The sequence below is a fragment of the Giraffa tippelskirchi genome, chromosome 7 (assembly GCF_054371585.1).
Source record: "Giraffa tippelskirchi isolate mGirTip1 chromosome 7, T2T-mGirTip1v1.2.pri, whole genome shotgun sequence".
NCBI classification, from domain to species: Eukaryota; Metazoa; Chordata; class Mammalia; order Artiodactyla; family Giraffidae; genus Giraffa; species Giraffa tippelskirchi.
This window is the reverse complement of record NC_137281.1, coordinates 18,577,075-18,598,061: the sequence shown is the minus strand read 5'-3', so window position 1 is coordinate 18,598,061 and position 20,987 is coordinate 18,577,075. Positions and strand designations below refer to the sequence as shown.

General features: G+C 41.9%; 1 protein-coding gene across 6 annotated transcripts in view; it reads left to right on the top strand.

The window, feature by feature from the left end:
• Positions 1 to 20,987, top strand: part of GPATCH1 (G-patch domain containing 1) — a 56,764-nt gene that overhangs the window by 20,737 nt on the left and 15,040 nt on the right. For 4 of the 6 annotated variants that reach the window (XM_081510416.1, XM_081510415.1, XM_081510418.1 and 1 more), the window contains 9 exons: positions 696 to 938; positions 2,159 to 2,306; positions 6,184 to 6,263; positions 9,838 to 10,042; positions 11,862 to 12,155; positions 13,195 to 13,373; positions 13,870 to 13,997; positions 14,969 to 15,105; positions 15,466 to 15,632. In XM_081510416.1, coding sequence (XP_081366542.1) covers positions 696 to 938; positions 2,159 to 2,306; positions 6,184 to 6,263; positions 9,838 to 10,042; positions 11,862 to 12,155; positions 13,195 to 13,373; positions 13,870 to 13,997; positions 14,969 to 15,105; positions 15,466 to 15,632 — 1,581 coding nt within the window. Of the gene's footprint in view, positions 1 to 695; positions 939 to 2,137; positions 2,307 to 6,183; positions 6,264 to 9,837; positions 10,043 to 11,861; positions 12,156 to 13,194; positions 13,374 to 13,851; positions 13,998 to 14,968; positions 15,106 to 15,465; positions 15,633 to 20,987 lie in introns of all 6 variants that reach the window. The other 2 variants (XM_081510414.1, XM_081510413.1) reach the window with 2 other exon arrangements.

Genomic DNA, 20,987 nt, shown 5'->3' with positions numbered 1-20,987 from the left:
TTCAGTTTGGCACACTAGCACCTGTTATTTTATGAATGTGAAATTTAGAGTCAGAAAATTTTAGAAATCAGTCCTATCCTGTTACAGGGAAATACCCATACCCTAAAACTGTCTTCATTATGCCAGATAATATATTCAGCAACATGCCAGCCCCATTGATGTCCCCAGTCTGTTTAGATTCTTAAAATGGAATTGTTTGTCAGAAGTAAGCTCACAGATATAGAAAACAAGCTTATGGTTAGCAAAGGAGATAGTGGTGGGGCCAAGGGGGAGAGATAAATTGGGAGTTTGAGATTAAAATATATACACTGTGTGTGTGTGCTTAGTTGCTCACAATAAGGACCTACTGTATAGCACAGGGAACTGTATTCAATATCTTGAAATAACCTATAATGCAAAAGAAATCTGAAAAAGATACATATTATTAAACTGAATCACTTTATTGTATACCTGAAACTAACACAACATTGTAAATCAACTATACTTCAATAAAAAAAAAAGAGGTTACAAAGTATGGAGTTGTTTGTGTTAGTGTCACTTGTTTGGGGACTTGATTTAGTGATCTGTGATAGCGGAAATGAAAGTTTGATTACTGTTGTCTGGGGAATGAATCATGGCATTTGAAAATGGTATTTTACAGGCTTTACGCCAAGCAGTGACTCACCTGCATTCCACTTTTTAAACACTGAAAATAGGATGAAGATGATGACTACTTGCCAGAAAATGTGACCTTTGCACCCAAGGATGTCACACCCGTGGATTTCACACCCAAAGATAATGTACACGGACTGGCTTACAAGGGCCTGGATCCCCACCAAGCGCTGTTTGGAACCTCAGGAGAACATTTTAATCTTTTTAGTGGGGGACCTGAAGAAACCAGCCATCTTCTTGGAGACATTGGTGTGAATAAAGGAAGAAAATTGGGAATTTCAGGCCAGGTAAAAGTGTTTTCTGTTTTATAGACTGGGAATCATTGACAAAGAAGAATTCTTGTCATACTGTATTTGCCCCATAGTGCATGCATGTGAGTGCGTTCGAGGTTGCTTCAGTCGTGTCCGATCCTTTGCGACTCCATGGACTATAGCCCACCAGGCTCCTCTTCTGTCCATGGGATTCTCCAGATAGGAATACTGGAGTGGGTTGCTATGCCCTCCTCCAGGGGATCCTCCTAACCCAGGGACTGAACCCACATTTCTTATGTCTCCTGCCATCGCAGGAGGGTTATTTATCACTAGTGCCACCTTCAAAGCCCTTGCCCCATAGTAAGCACTCATTATTGATTGACTAAATGAAGACCTTAAAGGGTTTGTATTTTCCTTAAGAGCTTGTCTGAAGACATTTAAAACATACCCTCCTGATTTGAATACATGATCCTGTGACCTAATGTTCTTGGTGGAGTTTGCGCATTTCTAGGTGTGCGAACTGCTTTACCATACCCCTGCTGGGCTGAGCAGAAAACCACACTTACCTCTTTGATTTAATTAATAGTTGAATCACAGTTTGCTTCTCCGAGTTCAGGTCCACGTTTTACTACCCCTCCGACTTTCCCAGTGCTGCAAGCCCTAAGTCAGGAACTTGGGTGACTTGCTTTTGACCTTTGAGGAGATGGAGTGCTTTTCCTGATTGCCTGTTCTCTCAAATGGATCCAGAGATCCTTTTCTTTCCTATACTTGTTTTGTTTTGCTTTTTTCCCCAATCCTTTTATCACAAAGTGATACTTGTTCTTGGCCATTTCCTACAGAGATTAGGAGTTCCTTTCGCAGCCGTTTGAGTAGCAGTGGTCTTTAGACCCTGGTCACCAACCTTGGCCTCAGTAGATGAACATTCTTCCTTTCTCCTTTTGGAGGTCTCATTTCTCCCCCTGCATGGCTGCTTGGGTGTGTTCTCCACTTCTCTTCCTGCGCTGGCACCCCAACCATGGCTGCTGCTGAGCCTGGAGGATAGCTGCAGCACAGGAGGTGGGACATTCCCCTCTGGTCATTGTTTTCCAAAAGACAGGGATCCATGTGTTCATCTGGGGCTCCCATTCGCTTCTGTCTTGGTGATCTCCAAGTGCTACTGTGGTCTGATCAGTCATATCCTTATAGTAGCTTCATCCTTCAATGCAGGCATATACTAAAAACCTGAAATTGCTCAGCGTGAAATTCTGTTTTTGAAGGCTTTTGGTGTAGGTGCTCTGGAAGAGGAAGACGACGATATCTATGCCACAGAAACTCTATCCAAGTACGATACCGTTTTGAAGGACGAGGAGCCTGGGGATGGACTCTATGGCTGGACAGCACCCAGGCAGTATAAAAGTCAGAAAGGTAATTCCATGGACCCACAACTGATGGTAGAACCAAGTGTCAGGACCTCAGGAAGAAGGGATTGCACAATTGATACTGGAGGGTCAGCCTTTGTGAAGCAAGAAGTCATTGGTCAAAGATGCAGAGTGAGAAACACAGTGGGGAGAAGACAGGCCCACTGTGGGGAGTAAGACAGAAGTGGGATTTAGACCCGTTCAAGGCCAAAGCCAACTGTCAAGGCAAGGTCAAGTGGGGAGGAGGAAGGGGCTGGAATCAGGAAAGGAGCAAGTATGTGGACAGGTGCTGGCTCATGTTGCAAGTCAGAGCTGACTCTTGGTCAGAGGGTAGCACTCCCAGCTCAAGGAACTGGGCAGGTGGCCAAAGGAGGCCAACTCAGGGAACCGGTCAGGAAGCCAGGTGTGGGGACCAGGTGGTCCGTCCAGAGAGCCTGCAGCAAGATGGAGATTGGTGCCCAGCCCGTCTCTTCACTTGTGTATCTGGCTCTCAGGGGCTCTTGTTGACCTCGGAGATGGACTTCTCTCAGTACACCTGGAATTTCAAGTCAGAGTCTTTAGTGATTCAGACCCTATGGATATAAGTAGGATTTTAGTTTTTCTTTCCAGAGAAGGTGTAGGGAGGAGTCAGTAGGTTTTAATGACATGTGATTTCTGAGGGCATTGTAAGGATCAAATGGCATCATAGGTTTGGCATAGTACCTGCCCCAAAGAATAAATGGTGAATAAATGACACCTCCTATAACAACCACTTAAAGTAAGGAGATGAGAGTCTAAATAAAACAATCCATTTAGACATTTTTTAGCTATAGTCAGGTCAAGCTTGATCTAACACTTATAAAATATATCTAAATAATCTAAGCATCACTCGCCAAAATAATGCCAATTTTACATTTCCTGAAGAGAAAAGAGCAGGTGCAAAAATAGTCTTCAGAAGTCGTTTGCTTGATGGCTATGAGCATGGACTCTGAAGACAGACTTCCTGGGCTCCAGTCCTGGCTCTCCTCAGTAATCGGCTGTGACCTTAGGCAGGCTGCTTTACCTCTCTGTGCCTCTGGGCAGTGGGTGTGGCAGTGACTCACCTGTCCCACGGAAACCCAGCACAATGCGTGTGTGAGTGGCCTCTGTCCTCATCACCACTAAAAAAGTGAAAGTCGCTCGGTCGTGTCCGACTCTTTAGGACCCCATGGACTACAGTCCATGGAATTCTCCAGGCCAGAATACTGGAGTGGGTAGCCTTTCCCTTCTTTCAGGAGATCTTCCCAACCCAGGAATTGAACCAGGGCCTCCTGCATTGCAGGCAGATTCTCTACCAACTTAACTATCAGGGAAGCCCAACAAATAGGTTTTTATACAAGGTGCTGGGTGGGTGTGTAGCTAGACATTAGTAGATGTCACAGCCAAGTGGGAACTAGGCTGCTTTTATTTTCTTCCTTTTGCTCACCTGTATTTTCAGATTTTTCTCCCAAGACTATGTATTGGTTTTATAACTGAAAAGAAGACATATAATATTAATGTTATAACATATTAATTAATATTATAACTTGTATTGCCATATGCTAGTTTTTACTTATAGTTGGCCAAATATTCATTTGGGATTTTCCATAAGGTCTATGGAAAAACCTAAACAAACTTTGTGGCCAACCCAATACTAGCTATATCAACATTAATATATATATATATGTTATATATATATATATGTACATATACATATATATACTATATTACTAATGTTAACATATTATTTATATAGTAATTACTAATCTGTAATAAATATACATATTTATTTATTTATTTTTTTAATAAATTTATTTATTTTAGTTGGGGGCTAATTACTTTACAATATTATAATAGTTTTTGCCATACATTGACATGAATCAGCCATGGGTTTACATGTGTTCCCCTTCCTGGACCCCCCACCCACCTCCCTCCCCATCCCATCCTTCTAGATCATCCCATTGCCCCGGCCCTGAGCCCTTGTCACATGCATCGAACATGGAATGGTGTTCTGTTTCACATATGATAATATACATGTTTCAATGCTGTTCTCTCAGAACGTCCCACCCTCACCTTCTCCCTCAGAGTCCATAAAATTGTTCCATGCATCTGTGTCTCTTATTCTGTCTCGCATATAGGGTTATCGTTACCATCTTTCAAATTCCATATATATGCATTAGTATACTGTATTGTTGTTTTTCTTTCTGGCTTACTTCACTCTGTATAATGGGCTCCAGTTTCATCCATCTCAGTAGAACCGATTCAAATGTATTTTTTTTAATGGCTGAGTAATATTCCATTGTGTATATGTACCACAGCTTCCTTATCCATTCGTCTGCTGATGGACATCTAGGTTGCTTCCATGTCCTGGCTATTGTAAACAGTGCTGCGATGAACATTGGGGTACACGCGTCTCTTTCAATTCTGGTTTCCTCGGTGTATATGCCCAGCAGTGGGATTGCTGGGTCATATGGCAGTTCTATTCCCAGTTTTTTAAGGAATCTCCACACTGTTCTCCATAGTGGCTGTACTAGTTTGCATTCCCACCAACAGTGTAAGAGGGTTCCCTTTTCTCCACACTAAATATACATATTTAAATCTGCCTTCTCTGCCAAATCTTTGGCTCTTTCTTTGTGTGGCACCTTTGCCTTAAATCTCCCTCCTCCCCCATCAAGCCTGGGTTGGTACCTCCCTCTGAGCTCCCCACCCTCCCCTTGTTACCTCTCTGCCACAGTCCCCTCCGCTTCCCTTAGGGTCACACCATCTACAGTTCTGACCTTACGGTTTTTCACTGAGTAAGTCTATATGTAGCCAGCCTCCACAGCTGATTTTTAAATTGTTGTTATTTTTTTTTTTTATCAATAGGGCTGTAATAGTCTCACGGCTCTCTGTGTATAGATGTTTATTTATTTCTTCAGAACAAATTCATAAAAGTGAAATTGCTGGCTTTTAAAAGAATACAAAATTCCTAGAATGTAAAATGTAGTCCTATATCTCCTTACAGGATTTTAGGGATTTCCAGAAGCTGGTACAAACATTCTAAGTCAGCTGAAGTACAAAGAATGAGACTATAGGGGAGGGTAGTTAGTGGCCAGTGCTGCATCATAAATGGTTTAAATAAAACCTCAGCACCACCTACACAGCACGTAGCCATGCCTGCTTCAGGGTTCACCACCCAGCTTGTGTAAGTGCTGGTGGTCATGGAGCAGGGGCTTTTGGCTACAGAAAATGCAGTTCATGCATATGGATTTTCAGCATAACCTCTAAGTGCAGACAATCCTTGAGAATCTTAGGGGTTGTCTCTTAGACTGATAAAACAAACCATCCCTAGCTGCAAGTCAGAGGGCCTTAGTCGTATCCTGCATTAGTGATCTTTATCTCTTGTTTGAATTTCGATTGAGAAAAAGACGAAAGCACCTTTAATTAGTCCCACGATTAGATTACAGGCTGACCTGGTTGTACTGCCTTCTGTGCCTTATTTGAATGATTGCTAAAGAAACTGGGAGGTTTGTCGCCCCATGGTTCTTCGTGACTCTTTCAGAGTTATTTTTATTTTTTATCCATGATTGTTCTGTTGATGGTTTTGAGATCTTTTACTCCACAGAGAATATTCTCTGGTGCCCCTTAGCTTAAGACCTCAGGTACTTTTTCTAGGTAATATCGGTTGACGTGCCATGGGCAGCCTAATCAGCACAGGGCGGTGTGCTCTGGGCTGCTGGTCACTGAGTCAACAAAGGTGTGAGGGCTTTATAGGCCATTCTTTCCTCCTTTTTGCTGATAGCAATAACATGTAGTGTTTTATGATCTTGGAGATAAAAAACTGAGGTCTTTTGTCTTATTCTAATCTCCTTTGCCTCTGGAACTAATCAAATTACATCATTTTGTAGAATCAGAGAAAGACCTTCGCTATGTTGGCAAAATTTTGGATGGCTTTTCCTTGGCTTCTAAACCTTTATCTTCCAAGAAAGTAAGTTTGTTTTTTTTTTTTAATAAATTTATTTATTTTAGTTGGGGGCTAATTACTTTACAATATTGTAGTAGTTTTTGCCATACATTGACATGAATCAGCCATGGGTTTACATGTGTTCCCCTGTCTGGACCCCCCTCCCACCTCCCTCCCCATCCCATCCCTCTGGATCATCCCATTGCCCCAGCCCTGAGCATTTGTCTCATGCATCGAACATGGAATGGTGTTCTGTTTCACATATGATAATATACATGTTTCAATGCTATTGATCCAGAACGTCCCACCCTCACCTTTTCCCTTAGAGTCCATAAGACTGTTCTATGCATCTCTGTCTCTTATTCTGTCTCACATATAGGGTTATCGTTACCATTTTTCAAATTCCATATATATGCATTAGTATACTGTATTGGTGTTTTTCTTTCTGGCTTACTTCACTCTGTATTATGGGCTCCAGGTTCATCCATCTCAATAGAACCGATTCAAATGTATTCTTTTTAACGGCTGAGTAATATTCCATTGTGTATATGTACCACAGAGTTTTTTTTTTCTTGCTGGTTTAATGTTTAAAATATCTGCTGCTCTGTAATTTCAATTATTATATTAACAATTGAAAGATAAATAAATTCTGTTAACTGAGGCAACAGCTTGGTGACTATTAATGGTCCAAGGAAACATTCTGCATTGGAAATGTCAGTCAGTAGCCACACTGTGTTCAAAACATCTAACTGCTAGTCTTTTTTTTTTTTTTAAGAGTTTTTTTTTCTAATATATATATATATTTATCCGTTTGGCTGCATCAGGTCTTAGTTGTAGCACATGGGATCTTTCATTGTGGCACATGGGCTTCAGTAGTTCTGGCCTAGGCTTAGTTGCTCCATAGCACGTGGGATCTTAGTTCCCCAACCAGGGATCAAACTCCTGTCCCCTGCATTGCAAGGCAGATTTTTAACCACTGAACCACAAGAGAAGTCCCTAACTGCTAATCTTTTAAATCTGAGCTTCAAGTGAGTGGTTATGTCCATTAAGGAAGAACTATATTAGAAGCTGGTAGGAGAATGGAATTGATACAACCCTAGGGGCAATGGGGCCATATAACTTATAGAAAGCTTCAAAGAGCCACAGCAGCTCCTGGTCCCGACTCCTCCTGGCAGCCATGCAGTACATTAGCTGCTATGGGCAGGGCTCCCTGGGCTCCTTGCTTGTGCCAACTGGAAGGGAGAAAAGCTGGGAGCATGTGGGTCGAGTCCTGGGGAGAACTCTCCATGCCTTTCCAGAAGTCCTGTTTCTATGAGCTTTTTACAGCTTTGTCTGCATGGTTTTTTAACACCTATCAGAGCCCCATGCTCATAGGTTTGTGTGGGTGGTTGGTAGTTCAGGAGGGGTGCCTGACCATTTGCCTCCTTGGCATACTTATGTTAGATTGTTCCATACTTTAACGAGCTTTTTGTTTTTGACTCAGTAAACATTTGTTAAGTACCTCTGTGGCTTGGCCTGTAGTTCTCCAGAACCTGGGAGGCCAGGAATAGCACAGCCTGGGTAATTATATATGGTATTACAGTGGCTTTGATTTGTTTAGTTGTGATAGTTAATGGAACAGGGAGCAGAATATATCAGAATAATATGGGGCACATAGTAAGCTGCTGTCATTTACCAGAAATGTCAAAGGGGAATATGAGTTTTTTACACGAATGAAAGGGAGCACTGAAATGGCTGAGAGGGACTTCCCCAGTGGTCCAGTGGTTAAGACTTCCATCTTCTAATGCTGGGGGTGTAGGTTCCACCCCTGGTCAGGGAGCTAATAGAAATAATATTGTAACAAATTTAATACAGACTTTAAGAATGAGCCACATTAAAAAAAAAATCTTTAAAATGGTTGAGAAGTACTTTTTCTACTCAGTGTTCAAGGCTAAGTCTTGGCCCCCAAGTAGCTCCTGCTCATTGAGAGTGCTAGACAGGCAAAGCCAGTGTTGTGGGCAGAATGTTTAAATGGAGAGAAGGACACTGGTGGTTCCTCACTGGTGAGGGCTTTGGGCATGAACAATTCAGAGCGGGATTGTGTTCACTGAACCTCTCACAGACAGGCAGGTTTTCTAATATGCAACTAAAAACCCAGGCTTTGCATCCAGAGGCAAAACAGAGCAGTGATTTAGCAGAGGGAGTGAAATGCTTTGAATGCAGTGAAAGTGAAAGTCGCTCAGTCCTGTCTGATTCTTTGCGAACCTATGGACTATATATATAGTCCATGGAATTCTCCAGGCCAGAATGCTGGAGTGGGTAGCCTATCCCTTCTCCAGCAGATCTTCCTGACCCAGGAATTGAACTGGGGTCTCCTGCATTGCAGGTGGATTCTTTTACCAACTGAACCATCAGGGTAGCCCTTGAATGCAGTAGAGGAGAATGAAGAAGAGTCGTGTGTACACATACTTTTCTGCCACGTTCTTCTGGATTTTTTTGTTATGGTAACAGGAGAATGTTGGTGGCTGATTTGGGAGTATTGTGTTTTTCAGAGAAGGCAGTCAGGCTAAGATGATAAAAATGAGATTTGCTAACAATGATCATAGCACTCTTTCATGGCTCTCGTTGGACCAGGTGCTCACCCCAGTCTGCACCTTACAGCCACCTGGGAAATTTGGGAAACTCCACCCACAGCTGACATTTTTTGTGGGACAGAACTCAGGCACCAGTAGTGTTAAACCCCCCAGGTGAGTGCAGTGTGTGGCTGGAGCTGAGAGCATTCAGTGATTCACTGATTACAGAGCTCAGAATGCAAGGTAGCTAAAAAATCTAGAAAATGGATTAAATAGGACTGTCCTTAAACATGTATTTGTTAGACCAGGAGCAAGGAAGACCATTTGGAGCAGTAATTTTAAAATGTCTAGTGCTTTCTTGTAGCTTATCTGTTCCACCATCAGGAATGCCTGAATTCCCCAAATGTACTTTAATTTCAGTGGAGTACTGAAATTAAGTAAAATTTTTTTGATAAAAAAAAATAAGGCCTGAAACTCCCATTTGAAACTGAAACATAACCAGAAAAAGAATACTGAATTTAAAAATAACTAAGTTAAGCCAAGACATAATACTCTTCAAATATATCTCCAGCACTCTAACACCATTTTTTATCAGTCATACTATTTGAACATTAAACTAGGAGAGATTACAGGAAAAAAAAAAAAAACTTTTTTAAAGTTATTTTTTAAAAGCTAAGCTGTGAATCATACTTTTCTAAGTTTTCTAATTCACAGTGGACCAGTTCTCCATGTGAACCAGTTGCATTAACTATGTTATCATTATTGTTCCCATGATATAAAGCATGCACAGTAGCATCTCTGTTAAGAGTGATCAGGGGTGATATCTAAAATGTCTGACCTTGAGAACAAGGTGGTTCTGATACCCCTCCACATCCAGGATGGGTATTGCCTGGGCACTTGAGCAGGCTGTTCCTGGGGCTGCCGCCCTGCCTAGGAAAGGGTGGGATTAACAACGCCCAGAGGTAATGAGCTTTCTTGGTTCAGTAAAACGTCATCACCTTGCTGCCTGCATATTCTGAGTTTTGCTTTATTGTATATTTTTTAAGATTTATCCACCACCCGATTTGCCAAGAGACTATCGACCGGTGCATTATTTCAGACCTGTGGTGGCCGCAACCTCAGAGAACTCCCACTTACTTCAGGTATTATCAGAGTCAGCCGGGAAGCCAACAAATGACCCAGGGACACTTAGTAGGCACCAGCTGAATGCCTGCAAGCGGGGAGAGTTGCTAGGAGAGACGCCTATTCAAGGTATGTGCCACGGAGAAGGTTAAAATCATGACATTTATAATAACCTGAGCTACCGAAAGCAAAATGGAAAGTCCTTTGCCCATTGAAGTTTTTTACATAATTTTGTATTCCCAAGCTGTGAGAATAAAAATTGTCGATTGTGACTGGCATACTTAACTGTTCACATCCTCTACTTAGCACTTGTTTTCCCATCATCAGTTTGAGTCATGTCATTAAAATTATAAGCCCTGTCTTAAGTTCAGCAGCTTCCAGACTTTTGGTAGTTGTCCAAGAATGAGGTGAAGACCAGGGCCATGTGTACCTTCATTTTTTCTGCACAGCCTGGGAACGTATCTTTTCTTTTCCTCAGGGGAAAGGGGTACTGTAGCTCTTTTCCTGAAACCCTGAGAGGAATGAGTGTGTCTGAAAGGATGAACAGATATGGAGAATCCCCTTGTAGGCTGGAGCCCAAAGACCCACTGAGAGATGCACTTGGACTTGCTTTGGGAGCTTCAAATACAATAGACCAAATGAGAATTCTTGGTTTCCCACTTCCTTCCCCAAAGTTGCTCTTTCTGCAGCCTTCCCCTTCTCAGTCAATGGTACTACCAGTGACCTCCTGCCCAGCCTAGAATATGGGAATCCTAATCCTTAGCACCTTTCTTTTTCTGCCTCCCCCTGCCCTACCCAGTCCCTCAGCCAGTCCTCTCAGTCTACCCTCACCATGCCTGGGGACCCCGTCCACTTCTCTGCATTTCCACTGCTTCCACTCTGGACTCTGTGCCCACCTTCTCTCATCTGGATCACTGCAGCAGCCTCCTCCCTGCCGCCTTAGTTCCCTTCAACAGCCGCCAAATTACGTCACTCCCCTCCCACTCCCCTAAAATACTCCCCTACTGCTCTCGGGGCCCTGTGGACCCCACCCTGCCTGCCTTTCAGTCCACAGCCTCCTCCACTTTCCCTGAACCCTGCTGCAGTCCAGCCTTGTGATCCTCCCTCCTGCCCTCTGAACCTGCCACCGTGATGTGCCTCAGGGCCTTCACTTTTCCTCTGCCTCTCTTTTCTCTCCTGTTTTGGCTTTTTTTTTGCCTTGCTATGAGGCTTGCAGGATCTTAGTTCTCCAACCACAGATTGAAGCCAGGCCCTAGGCGGTGAAAGTGCAGAGTCCTAACTGCTCGACCGCTAGGGAATTCCCAGCTCCTTCTTTTTACTAGAACTTACCTCAGATATTATCTTTTTAGAGACTTTCCAGGCTTTCCCTGCCCACTGTTTGTTAATTATCTCTCTCTCTGCCCCTATGACCGGACCTCTCATCTAGGTCACTCTGTTTTTATTTTTTCCCCCCATAGTCCTCCTCTCATGGCAGTCCTCTGGTGTTGATTCTTGCTTTTTTTAGGGTCCATCTCCCTCACTAGTGAGGGCAGGACCTCATATGTGTTGTTCTCCCAGCCCCAGGCCCAGCATGGAGTAGGTGCTCAGTGGGCATTTGCGACACCAGTGCGGGTAACTGTGCTCTGAGCCAGGGCTTGTGCTGATGGTGGCCATCGCAGACCGAGGCCTGGAGACTGCAATGTCAGGTTCCTCTTTCTAGGAGCACTCACTGGCCTGGTAAACACTAAAGTATTGGCCCCCACTTTTGCCAAGTGTAAAATGGAGGTGTCATTATTTTATTCCTGTCTAGTTCACAGGGACAGTATGAATACAGATGAAACACTACATGTAAAATACTCCCCTCCAATTACATAAATTTGTGATATTGAAAATGTACATGTGGAGAGCAATGTGAATATAGATGTCTTAACAACATTTTTCCTCTCTTGCTCTTACTGTTTCTTTGTAGGGGCACCCACTTCAGTGTTAGAATTTCTGTCCCAAAAAGATAAAGAGAGACTCAAAGAAGCGAAGCAGGCAACTGACCTTAAAGCCGCTCAGCTCAGGGCCAGGAGCCTGGCCCAGAGTGCCTCAGGCAGCAGACCGCAGCCCTCGTCTCCAGACGCCGGACACTGCTCGTGGCACATGGCATTGAGTGGAGGGACAGCCACAAGAAGCAGCAACTTCAAACCTTTTGCTAAAGATCCAGAAAAGCAAAAACGATATGAAGAATTTTTAGTGAATATGAAACGGGGGCAGAAAGGTGGGTGCTAGGCCTGGGCCTCCCACATGTCACCAGGGGGAGTGTTCTTACTGTTCTGACCCGAGGCCCAGATTCAGAACTGAGGTAGCCTGCTCTGGCAGTTTTACTTTGCCTTGCTGTGAACACTGTAAAGATGCCAGGCCCTGGCTCTTGACCTAAGAAAGCAAGAACAATTAGCCTGTGTTTCTCTGTATCTCGGGTCCCAAAGATAGCTGTTTAAATAGAGAGCGTGCCTTGGCTAATGCTAAATTACAGACCATTTTCTGTTTGCAAATGTTTGACTTCTGTGTAAGGGTTGCACTTCCTGCCAAGAGAACAAGGTCATTTCCCACTCTGTCTTAAGATCCTAACCATATAGCTCTAAATCATAGTCTAAAGTTTGACTTACAAAGATAGTTGGCTGTTGAACCCTTACATGAAAAAAAAGTCACTCTGTGATCTATGAAGTAAATATGGCAAGGCTGAGGGACGAGCTTGCTCATATACGCAGAAGTCCTAAGAGAGCTTGTCCTCAAATTAGAGGGGTTGGTTTTTCAAAGCATATCCTTGTGTACTGTGCCAAGAATTTACATCCCTGATGTTTTCTTGTTGACTTAAAAAAAAGAGAGAGAGAAAGAAGTGTTTTCTGCTCAAACTTAGGAATACAGTGTGGATGAATTTTCACTGTCTAGTACTAGTAATAAGTTGCTGGCTTTGAAAACTGAGTCAAGCATTAGTCTCCCAGTATTTTTCTCTGTTACATGCAGGAGGCAGAATTCAACCAAAGCATCATTTTCGGGGGTTAATAAAACATTTACTTAACAAATTATTTTATTATCAAACTATTTACCATGGTAGACTATTGGTGCTTCGGATAAAAACACCATTTTGAGGAAGGGAGCACAATTACCTGCCAAGTACCTCAGTGCCGTGCTCTTCAAAACCAGGCTAACGATTTGTGTTTGCTCTGATGAACTCTACAGTGGCGCGCACGATTTGTTCTCCTATAAGCTCCCTGTTTTTTCCTAGGAGTGAAGCAGTTCCTTGTTCTCTCCCATAGATGCTCTGGAACGTTGTCTGGATCCCAGTATGACAGAGTGGGAGCGAGGCCGAGAACGGGACGAGTTTGCCCGGGCAGCCCTGCTGTACGCATCTTCCCATTCAACGTTGTCCTCCCGGTTCACTCACGCCAAAGAGGAGGACGATTCTGATCAGGTGGAAGTCCCTCGGGACCAAGAGGTCTGTTGCCACCATTCCCTATGTGGTGAATTTTTTTTTTTTAATTCTTTTAAATTATTTATTTGTTTACTTTATTTATTTGGCTGCCTCAGATCTTAGTTGCAGCACACGGGCTCTCTAGTTGTGGCTCGTGGGCTTAGTTGCTCCACAGCATGTGGGATCTTAGTTCCCTAACCAGAGATTAAACCCATGTCCCCTGCATCACAAGGCGGAGTCTCAACCACTGGACCACCAGGGAAGTACCTCCTACAATGCTGAATTTTTAAAATGAAAACACTGTGTAGCCAAATGCATTAAATCTTTTGGTGAAAAGCATCAAAATATACATGGCACTATAGAATAAGAAATAGGTTTGTTCTTTTAACTTCCAGTGTACTTTAGCAGATATATAGCATAAGCTGTTTTGAAATTTGGGGAGATTGTTTGAAAACTCGTAAATGGAGAAGCAGGCCAGCCATGTGGCCACTTGGTGAAACAGATGACTGTCTCTTCCCAGAATGACGTCAGTGACAAGCAGTCGGCCGTGAAGATGAAGATGTTTGGGAAGCTTACCCGAGACACATTTGAGTGGCACCCTGACAAGCTTCTGTGTAAGAGGTTTAATGTCCCTGACCCTTATCCAGAGTAAGTTGGATAAACCCGCCTTTATGTCAGTACTTATGCCCCTGTGTTAAAGCTTACTTTCCCCCTATATACTCATTTAAATTTCCTTTTTCTAGGTGAACTTACTTGTAAGTGCTTGGAACTGTGGACTTTGCAGATTTAACTTGTTTTAATTTGTTACTAAAAAAATAAGCAGACCTTCATTTAGCAAACTTTATTCTGTACTGAAGATAGGAAACTCAGATATGTCAAGTTACAAAAACAAAATGTCTAATTTGTCACCTTTTTAATCCTGCACATAGAGTTTACATTTAAATGAAACTTATGTTTTCTGATTTGTTACATGAATTCAACAACTTATCTGATTGTAAACATGGCAAGAAAGCATATCCAGTTGAATCAGAGATTTTGTCAGAAAATTTAGGCATATTTTTAGCAATGAAACTTTTTCTTCATGGAAATCCATTGTCAAAGTTAAATTCTGGCTCTTATTATAATAACAAAACACTCCTGACTCCTAAAGTTGGACATTCCAAATTCTAAAATTGCTTTGAGAAGCAAAAACATCTTAAGGGATCTTTTCAGTCAAGTAGAAGGGCTACTTGGAGAAGGCAATGGCACCCCACTCCAGTACTCTTGTCTGGAAAATCCCATGGATGGAGGACCCTGGTAGGCTGCAGTCCATGGGGTCGCTAAGAGTCGGACACAACTGAGTGACTTCACTTTCACTTTTCACTTTCATGCATTGGAGAAGGAAATGGCAACCCATTCCAGTGTTCTTGCCTGGAGATTCCCAGGGACGGGGGAGCCTGGTGGGCTGCCGTCTATGGGGTCACAAAGAGTCAGACACGACTGAAGCGACTTAGCAGCAGCAGCAGCAGCAGCAGAAGGGCTACTGGTGAAAAATAGGAGATGAGCAGCTTCACAGGAATTTGATTTTATCCTTGCAGTTGTTATTAAAATTATATATATGTTTCCTTTTCAACCCCCAGTTCAACTTTAGTTGGCTTACCGAGAGTGAAACGTGACAAATACTCAGTCTTCAACTTTCTGACGATTCCTGAGACAGCTTCCTCACCTGTGACTCAAGCATCAAGTGAAAAAGTTCCACAGCACCGAGGTTCCGACAGTGAGTAGGGCTTCCCCAGGTCCATGTGCTGACTGTGGTCTCAGCCCCTACCCTGTTGGGAAGACAGAAGTAAAGGGTACAAGCAGTTCAACTACCCATCTAACCCGTAGGGTACAAGCAGTGCAAACTCTCCTGTTAAAAGGATTGTTTATATGCGTACATCAGCTCATGCTGACATGGTCCAGGTGTACACAGTTTATGTCTGGGGCTCTGCTTCAGCATCTGCCACATTCCGACCACCTCGCACAGTGCTTGGACCTAAAGGCTCACTGATGTTCTTGAATGAATTTAAAGAGCCATAATGTAGAGCTTGCCTTTTGCTTGCTAATTCTGACATTAGGTCTATGTTCTACCTTTCAGAATCAAGAAAACCATCCAGATGGGATACTTCTAAAGAAGAAAAGAAAGAAGATTCCATTAGTGAATTTTTAAGTTTGGCTAGATCAAAAGTTGGTCCAGCTAAACCAGAGCCCAGCCCATTAGTAAACAAAAAAGAAGAGCGTGCGACGGAATCAGTCTCGAATAAGGTATTCAGGGCTTTCAAGCTCTCTTTGCCAGGCTGACTGTGGCCTTTGCCTTTCCCAGTGGTGATGCTTTGTTGTTATTCAATAGCAGTGGTAAGCAAACTTTTGCTGAGAAAGGCCAGATATTAAATATTTTACGCTTTGTGGGCCAAACAGTACCATAGCTATTCACCTTTGCTGGTGAGTGTGAAAGAAACTACAGGCAATCTGGAAAAAAAACTGAGTTCATCTGTGTTGCAGGAAAGCTTTACAAAAACAGGCAGTAGGTTGGCTTTGGCCTATGGGCTGTAGTTTGTCTACATCTGCTCTGCAGTTCAACAGTTTCAGACATAGCCTTAATCATTTGAGGAGAGGTTATAAACATCTCTACCTGGAATGGCTTTCACTGAATGTCAGACACTGAGACAAAACTCAGTGTATTGTATAGAAAATATGATTTTTTCAAGTAGCAAGTTTCCCTTTCGTGGAGACTGTAGGGAAAATATCCATTGGGTTTTTAAAAAATTACTGCTGTGGAAATTCCCAGCAGTCCAGTGGTTAGGACTCCACACCTTCATTGCCGGGGCTCGGGTTCAATCCCTGGTCAGGGAACTAAGATCACACAAGCCATGAGGTGTGCCCCCTGCAAAACAAAAAAAAATGACTGCTTTCATAGTTAAAAGTTGAGCTTAATAAAAAGTTGGTTTTATTTCTAATAGCCTCATTCAAATTATTTTATTTTATTTTTAACATACCTTAAACTTGACTGTTTAAAAAAACATACAGTTCAAAGAGTTTTTGCACATATATAAGTTCATGGAACCACCACCATAATCAGGATGCAGAGTGATGCCATCACCGCAAAAATTCCCTCATGCTGTCTCTTTGTAGTCATACCCTCCCGTCACCCTAAACCCGTGTCAACCGTTGATCTCAACTCTGTCTCTATAGTTTTGCTCCTTGAAGGACATTATGTAAGTGGAATCAGACAATATACATGAACAGTCTTTTGAGACTGGCTTCTTTCACTTAGTGTCTTGCCTTTGAGATCCCTCAGTACTGTGTGTGTACCCTTTTTGTTGCTTAATATTTCATTGTATGGGTGCACTGCAGCTTCTTGGTCCCTTCGCTCTTTGAGGGCATATAGTTGTTTCCAGCTTTTGGTTATCATAAATAAAGCTGCTGTGAATATTCACGTGTGGATTTGTGTGTGAACGTAAGTTTACGCTTCTCTAGGGTAATCCCTAACTGGAATTGGTGGGAAATATATACATCCAGAGGTAGCTATAAGAAATCGCCATACTGTATTCCCAAGTACTTGTTTCCTGTATCTTGAAACTTTTCTTGTTAGGGACATACACACTGAGGATTGTTTTATATAGAGGTATTATGTTTTTATCGGCCACTCTGTGAGGCATGCAGGATCAATCCCCAACCAGGAATTGAAACCAGGCCCTTGACAGTGCGCGTGCAGAGTCCTAACCACTGGGGCTGCCAGGGAAATCCCAGGATTGTTATATTTTTTTGGTGAATTGACCTTTTCATCATACTAATATTACATAAAGAGTAATATTACTCTTTATCATTACATTTAAAGTAGGTTTTTAATAAACAGTGTGTCATTGTTATTAGATCTTTTATTTTTAAACATATTTTGATAATCTGTGTGTTTTAATCTTTGTATGTTTTAACCATTTGAATTTAATGTAATTTGTTGATATAATTGAATTTTGGTTTGTAATTTTATTATTTGTATCCTGTTCCCACTCCTTCATCCCTATGTGTCTCCTCTCCTACTTTCTTTCATATCAGTTTAATAATTTTTAGTATTCCATTTTAATTTGTCTAATATTTTACTCTGTTTTTTCAGTGATCTCCCTAGGAGTTACAATACACATACTTAACCTTTTCACCATGTGTTTAGAATTGATATGTTATCACTTTGATAGAATATGGAATGTGCAATAAATTCCAATAAAAAATTGGAATGTGCAATCCCTTTACCCTCCCTGCTTTATGTGGTTGTGTTATATGCTACGTATTAATATATATATATTCTCTAAAAACTTCAGCAGACAACATTTAAATTGTTGCTTTCCATCATTATACATTGTTTAGAGAACTGCTGAGGAGGTAATATGTTTGATCTACTTGGATATTATCATTTTTGTTCCTGAAGTTCCAAGCTTCCCTCTTATCATTTCCTCCCTTACTTCCTTTAGCATTTCTTTCCAAGCAGTTCCAACAACTAATTCTCTTAATTTTCCTTCATCTGAGAATATCCTGTATTTCATCTTCATTCCTAAAGGATATTTTTGCTGGATATAGAATTCTGGGTCAACAGTTCTTTTCTTTCAGTTCTTTAAAAATATTCTGCCGCCTCCTTCTGGCCTCGTGTTTCCTGATGAGAAACCTGCAGCCATTCACCTTGTTGTTCCTCTCCTTGTAATGATGTGATTTTTTCCTCTGACTCCTTTTAAGATTTTCACTTTATCTTCGTTTTTGGATGTTTGCTAACGATGTATCTGGGTGTGAATTTCTTTGAGATTATTTTGTTTGGGGTTTGCTGAGTTTCTTGAATCTTTTAAGTTTGTGTTTGACCAAATTTGGGACATTTTCAGCCATCGTTTTCTTCAAATATTTTTCTTTTATAAAATTCTTTTTTTTTTTTTTTATTGCCACACAGAGTGGCTTATGAGATCTTAGTTTCCTGACTGATGATGGAACCCAAGTCCTCAGTGGTGAAATTACAGAATCCTAACTGCTGAACCGCCAGGGAATTCCCCCAGATACATTTTTCTGCACACATTCTCACAATTCCCTTGAGAAATGAAGACATCAAATGAATTTATACTATAGGTCTCTGAACTTTTGTTCTGTTTTTCAATCTTTTTTCCCCCCTCTGTTTACATCAGATAATTTCTCTTGATTTGTCTTTAAGTTCACTGAGTCTTTTCTCTGTCATTTTCATTCTGCTGTTGAGCCCATCCAATGAATTTTTAACTTGGGTTATTGTATTTATATCTTTTATTTATTTGCTAAGACTTTTAAAAAATCTTTTCATTTGTTTGTCTTTATTCTTGGAGCATGGTTATAATAGCTGCTTTAAAATCTATCTTCTAATTCAAGCATTTTTGTCATTTTGATTTTTGTCATTTGAGGTTGGTGTCTGTTGATTATCTTTTGCAAGTTGAGATTTTCCTGTTTGTTTGTGTACCAAGTAAGTTTTGTCTCTGGCCATACCACCCTGAATGCACCTGATCTCATCTGATATTAGAAGCTAAGCAGGGATCTGGTTAGTACTTGGATGGGAGAATGCCTGGGAATAGCAGGTGCTGTAGGCTTTTGGGGCTTCCCTGGTGGCTCAGATGATGAAGAATCTGCCTGTCATTTAGGAGAGCTGGGTTCGTTCCCTGGGTTGGGAAGATCCTCTGGAGAAGGGAATGGCTACCCACTTAGTATTCTTGCCTGTAGAATTCCATGAACAAAGGAACCCAGCAGGCTACAGTCCATGGAGTCGCAAAGAGTTAGACATGACTTAGCGACTAACATTTTCCCTATTCAAGGTTGGATTGCATTCTGGATACTTTGAATATTAATGTTATGAGATTCTGGGTCTTGTTTAAAGTCTAAGGAGAATCTCGATGTTTTGTTTTGTTTTCTTAAGTAGACAATGGACCTAATTAGGTTCAGGCTACAAGTTCTAACCCATCTTGGTTGAAATGTTCTAGTTTTCAAAGCCTTTATAGTACTCCTCAGTTCTTTCCTGTATGTGATGTTCCTGGTGGCTGTTCTGGGACCTGGCTGGTAGTTAATCCCATAGTTCTGTTATCAAAGCCTTTGGTTTGCTGTTCGGAGTCAGATCCCTGAGCTCAGAGGTGAGGCAGAAAGAAACTCATTAACCCTGCATCACCCTGTCCAGCTCCTCCTCTTCCTGATCTTGCTGACATGCCCTTTAAGTCCTCCAGTCAGGAAGTTGGGGATTTCGTTTCCCTGCTCTGCCTTGCAATTCCCGTGACTTTCTGTCTGGAGTCAAGTGGCTGGAGGGCAGGAAGGGGAAGACAGCAGTGACATTCACCCCAGACTGTTGGAACCACAGCTCCTATGGTCAGAAAAAATGATCCCCCTCCTGCTGAGCCCAACAGCTGCAGTCAACACCCATGCCACCATGGATTTGGAACCATGCCGTTTAGGGTTAAATGATATAAAACCCAGGGGTTCTGGCTCTGTGATATGGTCATTGGGTTAGAAAGCCTTCTAGATTTTCTCAAATCACGTTGTGATAGTATTTAGATAATTTTGGCTGAAATGTCTTGGTTCATGCTTTTTTAGTTGTTAGCTTGTGACCCTAGGAGGGTCTCTTCTCCTTTTTGAGTTACTTAGTTTCTTTCCCCGAATTACCACAATTGTGAATGTGCACAGTTTTGATGGAAGGTGGGGATGGTGGTGGTTAGGGAGCTTTGCAGATATAGTTGTTGTGTGTCTGGTGTATGTTGTTATTGTTTAATTTCAGTACAGCTCCCATTATATTCTGGAAAAAATATAAACAAAAAAATCATCTTCTGTGGCTATCTAAGGGTAGAATGTCTTATATACTCATGTACATTTAATAATGTGTGTATTTGCTCAGTTGTTCAATCGTGTTCGACTCTTTGCGACCCCATGGACTATCCCCAACCAGGCTTCTCTGTCCATGGTATTTTCCAGGCAAGAATCCTGGAGTGGGTTGCCATTTCCTACCCCATGGGACATTTAATAATACGACGCTATTAAAGGTCAGGACTGTCTGCAAACACTGTCATTCAGTAATGGTCCACGCATGTAACTTTGGTGTCTGTGGTTTGTCATAAAAATATCAAATACATGACTTTTATAGGGAATTGTGGCTATGATTTCCTGTGCTTCACTGTTAACCTCTCTCTTGGCATTTTTATAACTTTGAAAATTTTGAAACAATCTTGAAAGTTTAGATACAGTGTAGATAATTTTTTTTCCTGAACCACTCAAGTATAAATTGCCAGCCGGATGCCCCATCACACTCACGTTTTCTTTTAAAGAAGGGCATTCTCTTTTTATGTATTTATTTGGCCTCATCGGGCCTTAGTTGCAGCTCACAGGATCTTTGTTTCATCATGTGGGATCTTTCATTGCGGTGCACAGACTCTCTAGTTGTGGCTCTCAGGCTTAGTTGCCCAGCGGTATGTGGGAACTTAGTTCCCTGTCTCCTGTATTTCAAGGATTCTTAACCACTGGACCACGAGGGAAGTCCCAAGAAGGACATCCATCAAAATCAGCAAGTTAACACTGATGCATTACTACTGCCCAGTCCTCCAACCTGTTTGAGATCCACTAGCTGTCCTTTATAGCAAAAGAGTGCAG